This window comes from Aulonocara sp. 'chitande type north' Nkhata Bay, linkage group LG18 (assembly GCF_057382095.1).
Source record: "Aulonocara sp. 'chitande type north' Nkhata Bay isolate Kocher_YH1m ecotype deep benthic linkage group LG18, A_spYH_male_GT1.1, whole genome shotgun sequence".
Taxonomy (NCBI): Eukaryota; Metazoa; Chordata; class Actinopteri; order Cichliformes; family Cichlidae; genus Aulonocara; species Aulonocara sp. 'chitande type north' Nkhata Bay.
The window spans coordinates 22,911,812-22,929,558 of NC_141361.1; the positions used below are offsets into that span (position 1 = coordinate 22,911,812).

The 17,747-nt window shown below is 40.0% G+C and overlaps 2 protein-coding genes across 3 annotated transcripts; one reads left to right on the forward strand and one right to left on the reverse strand.

Moving 5' to 3' along the window:
• Positions 1-86: 86 nt before the first annotated feature.
• sugp1 (SURP and G patch domain containing 1) lies at positions 87-7,544 on the reverse strand. 2 transcript variants are annotated; one of them, XM_086272174.1, is made up of 14 exons: positions 7,390-7,544; positions 6,761-6,935; positions 6,515-6,615; positions 6,103-6,351; positions 5,822-5,945; positions 5,619-5,719; positions 4,588-4,711; positions 4,168-4,496; positions 3,774-3,880; positions 3,448-3,625; positions 3,237-3,343; positions 2,154-2,299; positions 883-1,012; positions 87-662 (listed from the first exon to the last, which is right to left on the reverse strand). In XM_086272174.1, exons 1-14 carry the CDS (start codon positions 7,406-7,408, stop codon positions 636-638), a joined length of 1,917 nt encoding a protein of 638 aa, XP_086128300.1. In that variant the 5' UTR covers positions 7,409-7,544; the 3' UTR covers positions 87-635. The 2 variants fall into 2 exon arrangements, with proteins under 2 accessions (XP_086128300.1, XP_086128299.1); XM_086272173.1 differs by having other exon boundaries at positions 87-1,012.
• A 1,101-nt stretch (positions 7,545-8,645) lies between these two features.
• Positions 8,646-16,176, forward strand: rnf126 (ring finger protein 126). The gene is made up of 9 exons (XM_086272565.1): positions 8,646-8,803; positions 9,578-9,636; positions 9,877-9,937; positions 10,348-10,586; positions 10,781-10,849; positions 10,931-11,000; positions 12,326-12,419; positions 12,745-12,860; positions 15,040-16,176. Exons 1-9 carry the CDS (start codon positions 8,729-8,731, stop codon positions 15,190-15,192), a joined length of 936 nt encoding a protein of 311 aa, XP_086128691.1. The 5' UTR covers positions 8,646-8,728; the 3' UTR covers positions 15,193-16,176.
• Positions 16,177-17,747: the final 1,571 nt, after the last annotated feature.

Genomic DNA, 17,747 nt, shown 5'->3' on the forward strand with positions numbered 1-17,747 from the left:
AAGTAAGATACTCTTGACCCCTGCATGTCCTCTAATAAATAGATTATAAACAAATAGGTATAAGCAGGTGAAAAGATAACTGCACATTTCAGGAGGTGGCTGTTTTATTGCAGAAACTGTAGCATATAGTGAAAATAATCAAAATTGTTACAGAACACAGTAAACAAAACTATACAGAAAATTGTGTGCTAAAGCAGAAGTGAGTTTATTAGATGGTAAAGCAAAAAGATGTAATGAGTTTACTTATTATAGAAGTTGGGTGAGGACAGTATTTGTTACAATCTGTAATTGAAATATAACACAGATGATCAAATACTGAAAACTGTGTGTAATTACACCAAACAAACTAGAGAATCTACAGAGCTTTATTCCATTTTCAAACTTCGTCATCCTCTTGGGCACGGACACACACACACACACACACACACACACACACACACACACACACACACACACACACACACACACACACACACACACACACACACACACACACACACACACACACTTTCTACTGTGCAACAGTGTTCATTTTGTAATGAAGCAGAGCTGTGGCAACTGGGGAAAAAAAAAAAAGAGCTTTTTATTAAGTTACAATAAAGAAGAATAAGTATAAACATAAACAGCTGTCTACATTAGTAATATGGTCTCCGTGGATTATTCTGTAAGAAGACAAAAGAAAAAGCAGATTAAATTCAAGCACAACAAAGGACTGTGTGTGGCTGTGCAGCAGAAATCTTCTTTAAAAAGTCAACAGATCATAACACGGAAACAATGTGTGGCTTTCTTTATGCAAATCCAAATTATGTAAACAGTTTAAATAAATTGGTGAAATTTTATAGATTACTTTTACAATGTTAGAAAACATAAAAGATATGTTACCAGTGGGTTGGGCCTGAAGCGGTAGGCGAGCATCATCCTCTTTCTAAAAGCGTCATATTCATCATCACCTTTCGAGAGCTCAGCTGGGCGGTCAATTCCAAATCCTGCTCCATTCATAGCCGTAGTTCCCCTGGAGTGAGACAGAGAGATCATAAAACAAGCCTTTTTTGTGTCTCTCTGATACGAGTGTTACAGTCTCTAATAAAAACAACTGCTCTTCCAAATCAGAGGTGTAAATAATGAAAGTATTAATGAATGGCTACCGTGCACGTTGGCTCACTGTCAAACTCATGGCCCCCTGAGACAGCTGAATATAAACAGAGCCAGTGGTAATAATGGCTGTGTTTATATTCAGCTATTTATACCTAAATAGGTCTGCTAAGTCCTATTTAGGTATAAACGCCCACAAGATTTACAAGCACACACTGTAAACTGACTGCTAAGTAATACATTCCTGACACTGTCATTACCGGGTCATTTAACGACACCAAATTACACTTTTATATACTTACTGCACTAAATGTTGAACTAATAATTCCTGCAATGTATGTACCAAAGTACTGAAGTAGTAAATCAGGTGTAGTTTACTTACACTCATCATGGGCATGGATTTCATGGTTATTTAGAATTTTTGCAACCGTTCATCTTCCAGGATGGAGTGATTATACAGCATATATTACTCTCTATCGACTTAAAAAACAAAAACAAAAAAACAAAACAAGAAATGGTGCACAAGTTGGAATCTTTTTATAACTGCCAAAACTCAAGAACTGGAAACTGCTGGAGTGTCACTGTCCACACTGAAGCGAGTTTCACGTTGACATGGAGTGAGAGGGTACTGACCAATAAAGACGATCCTGCTCTAAAAACACCTTCAAGATTATCCAAACCAAATTTCAGTCAAAGCAGGTTAACATTAAGCCGATGGAATGGCCTTCCCAAAGCCCCGACCTCAACCTTATTGAAAATCTGTAGACTATGTTTAAAAGCTGGGTTTAAATGAACTGGTTTGCCAATACCAAAAGTGTCTGGTTGAGGTGCAACTTGATAAGAGACATTTAACCAAATATTACAATCAATCCATCCTGGAAAATTAACAGTTAAAAGAAATCATTTAAAGCCCCAATTTACCACGGCATTCATGCCCATGATTAGTATATGCAAACTTTTGCCCACAACTGTAAACACCAGAAATCCAACATGATAAAATTACGGCACTGAGTTCGGTTTAATTTAAATATTAGAAGGATGATATAAGTAGAAATGCTCACTTGTTGACAGGAGCCTTTATTCCTTGTCCTTCACTGCCGAGGCCTTCGCCTTCTTTCCAGCCCATCTTCATGAGCATTCGGAAACCGAGATTCTCCACCGTCAACTTAAACTCTTTGTATTCTGAGTAGTCAGGGTCCCGACCCTCCTGTGAATCCAGGAAAAAAAGTTGAGCATTCATAACAAACAGAAGCAGCATTGTGTTTTGATTCCACACATTTTTTATGACTGTGAGGAATCATAATTCAGTTTTATTAGAAACACTCAAAAAAATCCTAAAGATATCGCACAAACATGGAGCCAATGGGACATGGAAACAGCTAAAATAAAGCAATAATGTTTATCATCCTTGGGAAGTGCACATGTACAGAAACAGGGAGTGTATATAGTTGATTATTAGATTTGTACAGTTAAGTCATAGGTGTCCTTCTATTTTTTAGTTGTTTTAAATGTTGAGAACATTATAGATGATGTATCTCAATAACACTCAGCCTTCAGGCCTTCATCAAATACAGCCTGCAAAAACATATGTACTATAATAACCCAACAGTTATATTACATTTTCCTCAAAGACACTTGTCTGTGTTTATATGTGCTTAGACTCAAACTGTATGCCGTTTGCCATTTAAAAAGCCACATCCTGGAGCTGACTTTCTAACAACTTCCCATGCCTCTGGGAGACAAATTACATTCATAGTGCTCATTTTTTCAGCTTTGATACTTTTTGATGAGATAATAACAGTGTCAAATCACACAGATTTCTTTTTAAAGTAGCAATTACAGTCTGTTCCTAGGGGACTTTCAGAAAGGGACGAGGAATGTGCTGGGAAATGGGCAGTCTGGGTTCAACTGCTGAGGCATTTCAGAAAAACCTCAGCTCTACTAAAGATATGTATGCATTTGTTGTGGAAAAGACACTAAAAATTATATATATATATATATATATATATATGAAAAAACTGATTTACAAGGGCCTACTTTTGCAATCCTTTCTTTTCCCCAGAAATAACATGCGTGATGCATTAAACAAATCCTGATATTTCCTTCCCAATTTGGGGAAGTGTTGAATTGAAATGAAAACTGACCTTTAGTGCCTTGAAAGTCTCCATAAACTTCTCCAGCTCCTCTGGGGGCAGGAAGTCACCAATAAAGTGCTTCCCTTTACCCATTTCTGTCAGAGATTCAGCCCATTCTGGAATAGACATTTACATTAAAAACAAAACAAAACCAAGTCTTCAAAATCCTATAGAGTTAAAGTGTAAATGAATGATTTTCCAGGCTGCTGGTAAAACTCACCGCGAGTCTTCTCCATTTCCATCTTTCGGAGCCGATGTTCCCAGGTCCCCGCTTGCTGGTCAACCTCTTCATCGCTGTCATACTCGTGCTGATGCTCTCTTATGGCCTTCTCCCACATCACTTGCATGTCTGCCATTGCACGCTTGTGCTTCATGATCATGTCATACATCTCTTGCATCTGCAAAAAACCCCAAAAACAACACCTGCTCAGTTAGCAACACATATGTTGTTAAGAACTTCCAGGAAATTATAATCTTGTATGATCTGAAAGAAATTTAAAAGACTAAAGCAACAACACTATGTATTCTTTTTTAATACTTCCATACCTCTTGTTGTTCTTTCAATTGTCTCTTCTGGTCCTCAGATAATTCTGTCACTCCAACCAGACCAAGAGGTTTCCCTTTTTTATAACCCAGACCTCTCAGCTCCTGGGCTAAAACGGGGAATATCCATTAGTATGTATAATGCTAGCAATCTCAATTGCTCATTAATTGTCAAACTATCTTGCTGGGCTCAATGTTCAGATGACTTTATGAAATATGGCTATGAGCATTAGCATGCATAAGTTGGAAAATATTTAATAATATTTGTTGTCAGCTGCAAAACACATAATACCGTCTTACGAAAGAATTGCACAAGAAAAAGGTTTGGGGTTAAATTAATATTCATCCCCTACAAATAAACACATGAACAGTACTTGCACATTTGTAAAGTAAATACCAGAAAGTGATGGTGCGTTAGGGTCTGGAAGACTGTTCTCATGAGGAACAACAATGAGAGGAATAGGCAGGTCGACTTTGTCTTCTTCAGACCCCCATCTGCTCTTCCTCTTTCGTTTCACAGGTGGGGTTTCTGACTCCTTAAAGTGAAGTGCAGATGGTTGGCTCTGCTGTGGAGAGATTTCTGGTACTGGAAAAGCAGCTGGTGGCTTAACAGCTGTCCTGGAATCTCCTGTTAAATCTGCAGAGTTCTGAGAGTTTGCAGCACGATACTCCTTTACTTTCTCTTTGTAGAAACGGTGGGCTGGACTTTGTTCATCATATAAAAAACTGAAGGACAGAAGATTCATACAGTTCAGACGAACTATCAAAAAAGAAAATGTGAGACATGCAGGACACAGGAACAGATATGGCCACTTACCTGAAGGCTGGGTTGTCTCGGTTGCGCTCAGCAGCGATGGCTTCCACCTCTGGGCCACCCTCCGCCACAAACTTGGCCAGCTTCTCAGCCACCTGCTGGGTTTCCGCGTCCACTGGGGGGGAGACTTTAAGCAGCCTATTAGTACTGGGAGTCAATTCACACTCTACTACTGTACCGTACTCAACTGGCCCTCATACACCACCAGTCTAGAGCCAATAGGGGATAAGAAAAGGAAAAGGGAAGGAGGAGCAAGGGGGACAGGGGTGGTGAATGGGGAACTGTATGGATTTGAGGCGTTTACTGTAACAAATGAAGAATGAAGCCCTGAGAGACTCCAACAACATACAGTATGACTATAATTTAAAACTTACATCTGCATTCATTACACCGTTCAAGTCAAAGTCTAATACTGTATTTATTAAAGACTTATCCAAAAATAAATCAGTATAGCACAGTCATTGTGCCAGAAAACAGATTGAGAGTCTGAAAGCAAAATCTGCAACATATTAAGCACAGTTAAAAGCAAAGGCTAGCTGTGATGTGTTGGCATGAAGTTGGAAAAAGACCCAATCAGAAGCAGAAAGTGGGTGTTGAAAAGTGCAGATCCAGATCAGAACTTTAAAATACATGAATGGTTCAGCTGCTTTCTAAATATCTCAGTTTTAGATATGCTAGGAGTAGACACAGTAAAAGTTACACATTTAAAATAAAAAAGTATTGGTGTAGATGGTAAGCTGCACTAACACTACTGAGAAATGTGAGCCTTCTGCTATGCAGTTTTCAAAACAGATCAAGTTATGATGAACTCCGTTGCAATAGTACATTAGTTACAGGCTTCTGTAGTCACGATATTAGCCATCACTATCGAGCTCTGAGTATCTCAGTAGTCAGATTATAATACCTGAAAATTGCAAGTGTATCTGAGAATGCGGTATCGGCATGCATTCCTGTGCAATAACAGTAACTCTTGAGAGGAAAGATTAAAGAAAAGAAGCAGAAAAGGAAGTGTGTGAAGTAAAAAGGCCATTTACCATTATCTGAGAGTTTCTCTGGTCTTTGCAAATCCTTTTTCCATTCTGCAATCTTTTTCTTGTAGTAGAGATATTCCACGCTGCTCTTATCATACAAAAAACTAAAAGACAAGGGCAAAAATTGTAAAACAGATATGTCTGAAAAAAACTTTCAGAGTAAAATAAGTCTTACTAAGTTAAGCGACAATGTCCTTCAAACTTACGAGAAAACAGGATTGTCCTTGTAGTCTTCCTTGGCCTTCTTCTCCAACTCAGGTCCCCCCTCGGCCACAAAAGAAGCCATCTTGTCGATAATGAGTCTGGTGTCTGAATCCTCTGGGGGAGAGACTTTAAGCACGCTATGAGTACATTTACTCAAAGGGCACAAATGACAAAATGCCAGTCACAAGGCAACTGTTCCACTGGAGTACGCAGAGGATGCACTGAAATGTCCAAGCCATGGAGGTGTCCCCTGACACAATGAAAAACACAGGCCAGGAATTACCTTTCATCTCTAAGAATTTGGAGTAATCGGCCTCTTCTTCCTCATCATCACCATCTGGAGAGCAAAAGACACTTGGCCTCTGGCTGAGAATGGGATTCTTCTTGGACTGTGAGAAGCTCTTGAACTGATTTAGCATGCTGCTGACTCCAAGGCCAGGTCGCTGGCCAACGAAAATGCTCTTTTTCTGGAGCGCATTTCCTCCTGGTGATAAAGTTGGGGTTGATGGGGTCTTGGCATCATTGATGGAACCTAGAAAGAAAGGGAGACACTTCAGGAAAACCCTTCTACTAAATTCTATTATATTTAGATTCTAATTAATTAGGTTATGCATACTAATGCAAACTGTCCCATCTAAAGCTCTGCTAAATATCATTCAATATTTTGAGTAAGCTGTGCAGAATTGGGTACTAACCAGACACATGCGCCTTTTCCTTCTGCATCTTCATGAACTGCTGTAAGAAGCTCCCATCATTTGCGAACTTATTTGTGGAAGCCCCTTGGACACTGGTAGAACTACAGGGATAAAAGTGTAAAAAGGTATTTTTAAAAATATGTTTTCAAGTCTAAGGTTGGCATCACAGAAAACATTCACGTGTACAAGTATCAGATTGTTGGTATTCAAACTGAATGTGGGCCATGATAGGATGTGTATAATTACCTTTCAGGCAGAGGCTTGCTAGTGGTTTGAACATTCATTTTTGCTTGCTCTGCCATTCTTTCTTCGATCTCTTTTTTCTTCTGAGCTATCAGTTTTTCTTGACGGAGAATAGTCATGTTCATTTTGCTTTTCTGTGGTTGGATGGGTCTGGACTTCCATCCTCCTCCTCCTCGACCTCAAATACATGACAAAATACAATGCATGTGACAACAAATCTAAACCTCTAACAAAAGATAGAGCCACCCTCTGAAACAACTAGCATATCAGGAAATCTGACACTTATTTTATAAACAGGCGAAGACTAGTGCTAGCCTTTTTAAAAAAAAAAAACACTTATTCGAGCAACAAAACAATTTTCAGTAGCTATGTGACGAACTCTGAACTGGGTTAAAGAGGCAGTTGTGTCTTTAAATATGATTGTTAAAGACTGCAGTTAAAAATGTGTATTTATTGAACTGTATTGATCTTATTTAAAACCTGATCCAGCTAACCCAACAGCTAGTTAACTTAGCTGGCGTTGTACACTGGTTCAAACAAGCTAAATTAGCTTGTGAGATTTAACGGATAAATTATCGACCTTAAAGTGCAGTTTGCACGTATTTGGCGTAAATCTCACTGTAAAGGTTTACCTGAATCGCCAGACTCCATGGTCGCAGCAGGAAGAAAAATGCACTTCTAAAGAAGACGAGCAGGGACGACACAAAAGGCCTGCAGTAGTTACGGTAGAAGCGGGGCGACTTCAGGCTGAATTTCCCCACAAAACTTCCGGTTTCCACTCACCAGAATAAAAGCATAATTTTTACCTCGAGCCTTAACCGCATTTACTTTAAAGTCTATGTAGTAAATCGGGCGATCGTGGCTCAAGAGTTGGGAGTTCGCCTTGTAATCGGAAGGTTGCCGGTTCGAGCCCCGGCTTGGACAGTATCGGTTGTTGTGTCCTTGGGCAAGACACTTGACCCGTTTCCTACTGGTGGTGGTCAGAGGGCCCGGTGGCACCAGTGTTCGGCAGCCTCGCCTCTGTCAGTGCGCCCCAGGGTGGCTGTGGCTACAATGTAGCTTGCCATCACCAGTGTGTGTGAATGGGTGGATGACTGGATGTGTAAAGCGCCTTAGGGACTAGTAAAGCGCTATACAAATACAGGCCATTTACCATAAATAGGTATAGAATAATTAAATAAAACCATGCTTTCTTAAATTCCGAATCTTAAACAAGGTATATAATTATCCTTCATCTTCAAACCCCTAAAGGAAAACAAAGAAATAAACAAACAACAACAAAACAACCTGTAGTAAGATTTTTTTTCTTCACATCTCCCTGCCCTATTGAAATTGTTTGGACTTGTAAAGAGGAGGGCTAGTGAATATATTGTTACCACAAGCTCTGACTATTGAGCTATCAGGCAGGAAGAAGATGGATGCAGTGAAGGAGGACATGCCGAGGATTCGTGTGACAGAGGAGTAGGCAGTAGTCGAAAGAAGAATAAAAATACAGTAATTATAGTCCAATACTTTAATCATTTATTAATTGTTATCATTCAGCTTCTTTTCAGGTTCATTTTTATTGTTTAAAATGGGTTAGTTCTCTTTCTTCTTTGCCTTCTTCCTCGTATTATTATAAAAATGATCAGGTTTAAAACGTTCTGAAAAGGTAGTACAATATACAGATAGACAAAACACTTTGTCTTATAGCCATACCAATGTAGGTCAAAAATGCACCAATAGGGCCTCCTCAAATTTGACAAAACTGACAAAAAATAAAACTAAAGACTTGCTTCTATATTATATATTCGTTTAGTTCGTTTTATGGTAAGATAGAAGAAATTATAATTTGGAGGTAAATACACCGGAAATCATTTCCTGCCTGTCGTGTCAGGTGCGCGTTAGTTTCCGTTTCCTGTTGCAAGAGCCGTCGCTGTTGTCCCTTGCTGCTACCCGTCCGTACTGTGCGAACTGCTCTCCTGCTCAGAAATGGCTGAAGCTCCCCCACGGCCCTGCCGGTTTTTTTGTCACCGGTGTTCAGCAGAGATTAGTCCGCGTTTACCGGTAAGGGCCGTAGAGACACCTTTTGTCCGCGTGAAGGATGATGAGTAATATCCGACCTTGTCTTTTTTTTATGTGGGTTTGGCACTCAAAGAGTCTCTCGACTCATTTGCTGCTGTTTAGCTGCGCTAGTTCGGCTAGCCCTGTAGTAAAGGACGGGGTGGTAGTCAGGTGTCACTAATCAGGCTGGCGGATACGCTTGGGTTGAGATGTCATGTTTTACCCTTATTATATCGAACGTCACTAAATGACAACCAGGTAGAGCTGACGTTAAGGGCTTGACAAGTTCAGCCGCGGTAGCCTTTTGACATTAACGGGCAAGCTAACGGAAGACCGCGGGCTCACTTTCGATTTAGGGGACTTGTTCTTTTTTTTACTCAGGAGACACCGCTTAGCGGGGAATGCTTTCCAGTAAAGACTGTTGTTGGCTGATTGTAGTTGTTAAATCATTACAAAGTCACTCTCTGTCGGCTCTGCTGTTGTGGCATCAACCAACCTCCCAGCACTGTTGTCAAAGCCTTTCACATGAAGCTTCTTGAATGTTGCAGTAACAGTTTCTCTTTAGTCAGTCTGCTGCTCAGCTGTGTGACACAGTGCCCTTTAAATGTAGGAAACTTCTGAAGCCCTGCTCAATAAAGTTGCACTCCATAAACGCTCCTAAAGACAATTAAAAAAAAATAATTATATGGGTTGCAGAAGTATATAATGTTGGCGTTCGACCTAATAAAGAGACAACTTTGTTTGTGTCAGGGATTCAAATTTACATTTTCATTGTAGGACTACACGTGTCCACGCTGTGAATCTGGTTTTATTGAGGAACTGCCTGAAGAAAGAAGGTAAGGAGGATCAATCTGAAGAAGTCCACTGAAACAAAGTTTAGCTCTTCATCACACTCTCTTTGAACATTTAGTCAATGAATCAGAACATCAGTGCAAAATATGAGCCACCAGTAAATCTTGACCATAGGCAGAAGGGACTTGTGTACTGATGCTCTGATGATAAATCGGTGTATCGCTACTTAGTTTAATATTTCAGTATATTTCTACCTCTTAACGTTTCACTTTCTGTTTATGCAGTGCTGAAAATGGGTCTGCCTCTACTTCCTCTTCCAGTGATCAGTTCCGCCCAGTCTTGGAGGTAAGTGTGACGTGATAAATCAGCTGGTTCTGAAAAATTTTTTTTTAACACCCTACACCAGGGGTGTCAAACTCAAATACACAGTGGGCCAAAATTCAAAACTGGAACAAAGTGGCGGGCTAACATTAATATTTATTGAAAAAAAAATCTTCCTCCAGATATAAAAATGAATCTTTTCTTATGGACTCAAATAAGTTTTGCTGGAAAACTGAATATGGAACAAGCAAAGCTTAATACTAAACAATATATATATTAGCTGTATAATACCAGTAGGCCAGCTCTAATAGTAATTTGGTATGGCTTCGCGGGCCAAATGTAATTAGGCTGCGGGCCAAATTTGGCCCACGGGCCAGAGTTTGACACCTATGCCCTACACTATATTTTGACATTGTCTCTGTCTCTACCACTAGAACGTGGATCACCAGCACTTATTCACATTTCCCCCGGGTTATGGTCCGTTCGCCCTTGGGATTTTTGATGAAAACTTTGACCTTCGGTTGCGGCTACCCACAGAGGACAACCGAGAGACGGAAAACAGGAGAGAGCGGGAAATGGCATCGCGGCAAAGATACGGTGCACGGCAACCACGGGGTCGGCATGTTCCTCGGCGACAGGGTACGCGACACGAAGGAGTGCCCACATTAGAGGGGTGAGACATTTTCAGCAGTAGAGCGTAACTGAGAAGAAGTGACAGGGGAAACAGCTTGGCTTGTTACTGTGTTATGTGCAAACATTATATGTCACATGTTATGGTAACAGTATTAATCCCACTGTTTCTCAGTTTGAACCCTGTTGCTTGTTGTAAGTAGTTTGTTTTTGTGATGTTTCTTTTTTCCTGACTAGAATTATCCAGCAGCTAGTAAATGGAATTATAGCACCTACAGCCATGCCAAATATTGGGATGGGACCTTGGTAAGTTTAAGAATGTATGATAGACACATTGCTTACTTATTTCAGGAGACTTTTTACTTTAACATCCTTCTTAATTTGCAGGGGTATGCTACATTCCAATCCAATGGACTATGCCTGGGGTGCCAATGGGCTCGATGCTATCATTACGCAGGTATGTACAATGTTTTTCTTTCACATGAAAATAGAGATAAACTGAAACAGAATTTTATACTTGGCTTTCGAGTCCAACAAATCTATTCAACAGAGTTGCAGGAATACTGTGATCTAGTGAATACAAGACCTGGGCCCTGGATTTCAGAGTGGGGTCATTTTAGCAAGTTTAGCACTTAAAAATACACTGAAACAATCTAAAAGTGTTGAGCACAACATTTGGAACCTCCGTCTGGTGTTTCAGGAAGTCTCACTAACGTACACAGAGAGGCTTCAGAGATTTGACCTTGAAGGCTTTCAAATTTGGATCACTAACTAAAATGTAAATCTGCATCAGCTGATTTTTTGAACAAACAAAAATTACTCTGTGGGAGATGGGAGGGGGGGCTGACTACAACGAAGAACGAGGACCTAGGAGGGAAAAAAACTCCCAGCATTTTTTTTTCTATCGGCTGGCACTGGATATGAAACATCAGGACATAACCGCATGGTTAACACGTAACACACCAGCATGCCCCTAAATGTCTTTGCAGAAGTCCAAAACAGACATTATTGTAATGTTATTAAGGTGAAGTCCAAAGACAAAGCTCTAGGCTAACTGGCTCAGAATGTATCTGTGACTTGAACATAATTTAGTGAAATGTGCAGCTTGGTTTTTAATTCATGGTGTTTAATGTGACTGAGGACAGGATAAGAACACAGAGGCGCATGGAGGCAAAATAAAAGAGCCACCACAACAAACACAGAAATGGTAGAAATTACATCAGTGTTGTAGCTTAAGGAAATGGCAAAGCACAATGCAGGCCTGAAGTTAGGGTCACAAGCAGTATCCCCCTGGAATTGTATAAAACCTTCAGTCTAAAGGAGCATCTTCTGCAGCCCAGCATCACTTCTAACCTTCCTGCAACTTTCACGTCCAGGTCAAGTTCCTGACCTGATATGCTGCCTTCAGGCTTGGACACTGTGGACTCATTCACTGAAACTTGTGGTTTGGTCCCTGGGTCATAGCTTTCATTGACCCGGTTCCCATCAATATTAATGATCCTCAACATGAGGGTCTGGTCAGAACAGGAATTTCAAGGTTCACTCTAAAAATAACAGTGACAGTGGGAGTGGAGTCGAAAAAAAAGGAGAAGGTCCAAATTAAAATTTTTCTTTTTTTTGTGTCTAGAGTCAAAGAATGCACGTTTGCAACTGCCTAATGAAGCACCGGTGATCAGGCATATAGAAATATGAAGAGAAGTTTCCTTTGATTTGATCGGCCTTGTTGTCATTCTGATTTGGTCACAGCTGGTCATTGTGAGCATGTCTGTTTTTCATTTGTAGTTATTAAACCAGTTTGAAAACACGGGTCCCCCTCCTGCAGACAGAGAGAGGATAAAGAATTTACCCACGATTTCCATCACAGAGGAGCACGTCAGTAAGTCCTCTTCTCATTTTCAGTGTGGTTCTTTGTACATTTCACTGCAACCTGCTCAGCTATGCACTCTACTTAAAAACAAATAAATAAAACATCTGTGTAGACAGTTCTACTGATTCAACAACAGTATGTGGTTTTTTTTTTTTTTTTGAATAATGAGAAAACAGCCTTTGAAAAGTGTCTCTTTTTTGGGACATTTGGCTTTGTCACAATTGCTCAACACTACCTAAACTCAAATAAACTATATCAGCATGATCTCAGTTTTCCCTGGGGCTGATGTGTGTGTGAGCACAGACAGATGGTGTGTCATTTGCTGTTTGCACAGGTGCTGGTTTAGAGTGTCCCGTGTGCAAAGAAGACTACAGTGTTGACGAGAGTGTAAGGCAGCTACCCTGCAATCATTTGTTTCACAATGACTGTATAGTACCGTGGCTGGAACAGGTATGTATATTTAATGGATGATGCAAACAGAACTATAGAGCTGATTGAAACATTAATTGTGTTATTTCATTGATATCAACCACTTGCATATGAAGCCAGGTTTGTTTTGGATCACTTGATTCTTATATAACCTTTGTACTTCATAAACTACTAATGTGGTTGCAGCAGATGGCTGCCCCTCCCCGAATCTGGTTCTGCTGAAAGGTTTTCTTCCTGTTAAAAGGGAGTTTTTCCCTCCCAATGTTGCCAAGTTCTTGCTCATAATGGGTTGTGTGATAGTTGGCTTTTTTTTCTAATCTTCTAGATTATTTTCCTTAAAGTATAAAGTGCCTTTAGGTGAGTGCTGTTATGAATTGATGCTATATAAATACAATTAAAATGTTTCTGATGATACCGTAAACAAGTTAACTGCTAAATCATAGCTTTACAGTTTTAATAAAGACTTTCAAAAGCAGCACTGATTCTCAATATTCTCTGGTGGCTCTCTTAAATCTTGCTGCTTTGAAACTTTAGTGGTTTTCTGTATTCCAGGAGTAAAGAAAAACGCTCTAATCCATGCAGTTTTACACATACTGCATCATTACACGGTAGTTTGGAAAAACACACAATATTTCCCCGTCTTACACTTAGTTGCAGGCCATATTATAAATGAGTTGCATTTTTTTCCCTTGGTGCATATCATGTGTCTCTTCTGGTACTTTCAGCAATCTTCCAGGAATTTGCTGACATTTGTGAGCCAATCTTCACCCTGGAAAGATTTTTTTTCAGAAGCTCTGTTTTACTAAAAGGCCAAAACAGAAAAAGCAGTGTTTACCAAAGTACCTGTGTATAAGTGGGCACGGCTTACAAAACCAGTCGGATGCATGCTGCACTGTCTTATTTAAGAGCTGTCATTCATCCTGCCATTGTGTTGAGGTCAGATGTTTTCTGGTTGGTGGGGGTTATTTAGTTTTATTTTGATCTAACTTGAGCAGCTTATGACGTGTGAGTCCTGAAGAAATCACCTTGTCACTGAAGCTGTGGCTAGAGGCAGTTGAATTACATTGTTTACAGAAATATGTCAAATTGAATTGACAATAACAAATTCCAACACTAACTCTTTGGTTGCACTGGACACAGAGGGTTTTCAGACCGTTTGCGGTGATTTTCTCTCTTTTTACTGGCTACATGCAGTGCTTGTTCAGTTCAGTTCAATTTTATTTATACAGTGCTAAATCACAACAACGTTCACCTCAAGGCGCTTTATATTGTAAGGTAGACCCTACAATAATACATACAGAGAAAAACCCAACAATTATATGACCCCCTATGAGCAAACACTTTGGCGACAGTGGGAAGGAAAAACTCCTTTTTAACAAGAAGAAAGCCCCAGCAGAATCAGGCTCAGGGAGGGGCGGGGCCATCTGCTGCGACCGGTTGGGGTGAGAGAAGGAAGACAGGATAAAGACATGCTGTGGAAGAGAGACAGAGGTTAATAACAAGCACGATTCAGTGCAGAGAGGTCTATTAACACATAGTGAGTTAGAAAGATGACTGAAGAATAAATACTCAGTGCATCATGCAAATTTCCCCAGCAGCCTATTGCAGCATAACTAAGGGAGGATTCAGGGTCACCTGATCCAGCCCTAACTATATGCTTTAGCAAAAAGGAAAGTTTTAAACCTAATCTTAAAAGTAGAGATAGTGTCTGTTTCCCGCATCCAAGCTGGAAGCTGGTTCCATAGAAGAGGGGCCTAAAAACTGAAGGCTTTCTTTTGCATGTTCTGAGTAAGGCAGTTTGACTGAGTTTGTGGGATGGCCAGACTACACTGGCTAAATAAATGTTGGCATCAAAGGTCATTTATGGAGTTAAAAAAAGATTTCCCAACCCAACAGCGTCGTCTATTTTTACGTTTTTGGAGTGGCTCTTTGTGGCACACTCAGTTTACTTATTGCTGTCACGCCTAATGTAGGCATTTTCATTGATTACAGTGGAAGCATACACCCAGTGAAGAGTCTGCATTATGTCTACAGTGTAGCCACAAGGCTGTTGTCTGGAACCAGGCTTCTTTCAGTTGTTTAAATTCAATTCAATTGTCCATTTTACTGAATTATTAAGATTGTGGGTGAGAATAAAACTGCTGTGTCCATGTATTAAAGCTGATCACAGTGATAACTTCCTATGCCCCGTCTCTTACAGCATGATACGTGTCCTGTGTGCAGGAAGAGTCTTAGTGGACAAAACACAGCCACAGACCCGCCGGGGTTATCGAGAATGAACTTCTCCCCCTCTTCCTCCTCCTCTTCCTCCCCAAGCTCACCTAGCAATGAAAATGCTGCCAGCAACTCCTAGATTTTCACTGTTTCACAAGAGAAAACATCACACCCTTCTTAGACCCAGCAGCTCCTCTCTGCAGCTGAAACCAGGACATTTTTCTGTCTCAGGTGAACGGGACAGTGAGACGAGGTAAACTCAAATTTTAGGATTTTTTTTGTTTTGTTTTGTTGTTTTTCTCCCTCCTTCTGTGCTGAACGGATATTGGGACCAGCTCCCGCTGCTACTGTTACAGAATGTTTGAGGAGGTGGGAGTCAGAAAAGATGGAGAATATGATGACGATAATAATAACAGTCCACTTATGAGTGGGATTCTTACAAGACCCGGAGCAGAATTGAAGCCAGATTGGACTGCTGTTTGATGAAAACATGTCCTTGCAGCAGTGCTTGGACACATTTTATATTTAAAAGACAAGATGCTCTTTTTTTTTAAAAAACATTGCCTGTGGTGGTGGAGTCCGTAGATGTGTAGAAAGAGAATTCCTTTTTGAACTGCGAGCCACTGTACAGCGAATGGATCAAACTAAGACCTTGCGGGAAGGAGACTGAGAGTGTGCATCTGATTTTTATTTATTTGCACAGTTTTTGTTTTGTTTTTTTTTAGGTTTTTTTCTTCTTTTTTTTTGGCACAAAATCTCATGTTGGGATGTGAATGTGAGTCAACTGCTGAACAAAAACAAGCAACATTTCAACCTTTTGCATTGAATAAATCTTTGAAGATGTGTTTTTTCTTTTTATTAATTTATTTTTTTAGAGTTTGATTCAGTGTATTTGGTGCATCTTGGTAAGTTGAACATTGTTACAACTTAGGAGGGGATATGTAGTGAAAATGTTCACAACTGTGTGTTTATTGGACCCCTGCAAAGTAAAAAAAGAAAAGGCAAACAGGCATGGGATCATCTTACCTCTGTGGAACTGGCCAAATGTGTTTCACGAAAACAAGTGTTTATTATTTTATTTACTGAATTTTTGTACAGTCACAATAAAGTGATTGAAAACAAATTTAAAGGTTTTTGCTGACGTTGTACAGAAATATGACAGCTGACAAAGTTACTCTGAGGTTCAACTATACAGTATACGTTAAACTATAGGTTTAGGGGAAAAAAGGATGTTAAAAAATGTAAATTCCCTCATTCCCTTTTTCAGGATGAAGTGTTTTGAGGTTTGATTTCTTTAATGGGTCATAACAAATGTTAATGTGTTTTCTCACCATGTGAGATTTGAAACTTTTGGATAAAACAATGTCTTACATATGTCTTGAAACTTTTTTTTGATCATGTAGTAAAGTGATGGTTGTAAATCAGCGTCTTGTTTGCTGCAGCAATGCTCGTTTTCAGCCACGTCGCGTATCTGACCTTATATGTGATTGTTATACAACACTGAATCAGTGTAGATGATGTGTGGCTTAATAGAAACTGATCAATGGCTTAAAAAAAAAAAACTTGATATGGTGATGCAACAAATTTTAAACTATAATATTTCACTCTCTGTATTACGGCACAAGTCAAAGCCTTTCAGTTATGATAAACAACCAAAGGACACTTTATAAGGTACACCTTCTTAGGGCTGCCTTAATAATTTGTGGTTCAAGAATCCAGTTTGAGATGATATGAGTTTTGTGACATGGTGCGTTGTCCTGCTGGAAGCAGCTATCAGAAGATGGTACACTGGTGATAAAGGAAAAGGACATGGTCAGCAACAATATTCTGGTTTTTTTTTTTTTTTTTTTTTTAAAGAAGCCCTTTTGGTACAGGAGGTCCAGATTGTTCCAAGAAAATATCCCCCACAGCAGACTGAAGCAGAATGAATCCATGATTTCATGTTGTTTTCACCAAATTCTGACTAATATCTGGATGTTGCAGCAGAAATCGAGATTTGGCAGACCAGGAACCACTTTGTCAATCTTCATTTTACCAATTTTGTTGCGCGTATGTGAATTTAAGCTTCCTCCTCTTAGCTCACAGGAGTGACACCCAGTGTGGTCTTCTGTGGCTGTAGCCTTTCTGTCTCAAGGTTTGACGTGTGATACCCTGGTTTTAACAAGTGGTTATTTGAGTGTGGCAGGATGTGGTCTGCTGTTCAGCTGCAGGGAATGGATGGGGCAGTGCCAGGGAAGGCTGGCTAGCACAGGTGGTGCCCATATTCTAATTGTGCGTCCACCATTTAGCACCTTGGATAGCACCTTGGGACCCAGAGAGCAGAGTATGAGTAGCTGGGAAAACAAGCTGAGGGAGCTGACAGCATCAAAGAGCAAGCATTTAATAGAACACTAGAAATCATCCACCAACCCATCTTTATTATTACATTGAGTTACTGTGGCCTTCCTATTAGTTCAAAGCATTCTGGCTATTTTCCTCTGACATCACCCAGAAAACTAATGCTCACTGGATATTTTCTCTTTTTCGGGCCATTCTCTGTAAACCCAGGATATGTTTGTGTGAGAACATCTCAGCAGATCAGCAGTTTCTGAAATACTCAGACCAGTCCATCTGGCACTAACAACCATGCCACATTCAGAGATACTTAAATCACCTTTCTCCTTTCTGCTGCAGGTCGTCCTGACCACGTCTACA

Coding starts and splice junctions, on each gene's coding strand:
- sugp1 (XM_086272173.1), bottom strand. Junction 3,881..4,167: donor TAACGCACCATCACTTTCTG/GTATTTACTTTA, acceptor TCCCCGTTTTAG/CCCAGGAGCTGAGAGGTCTG. Junction 2,300..3,236: donor AGACTTTCAAGGCACTAAAG/GTCAGTTTTCAT, acceptor CTGGATTCACAG/GAGGGTCGGGACCCTGACTA.
- rnf126 (XM_086272565.1), top strand. CDS start 8,729: ATGGCTGAAGCTCCCCCACGGCCCTGCCGGTTTTTTTGTCACCGGTGT. Junction 11,001..12,325: donor TCGATGCTATCATTACGCAG/GTATGTACAATG, acceptor TTTCATTTGTAG/TTATTAAACCAGTTTGAAAA. Junction 12,420..12,744: donor CATCACAGAGGAGCACGTCA/GTAAGTCCTCTT, acceptor CTGTTTGCACAG/GTGCTGGTTTAGAGTGTCCC.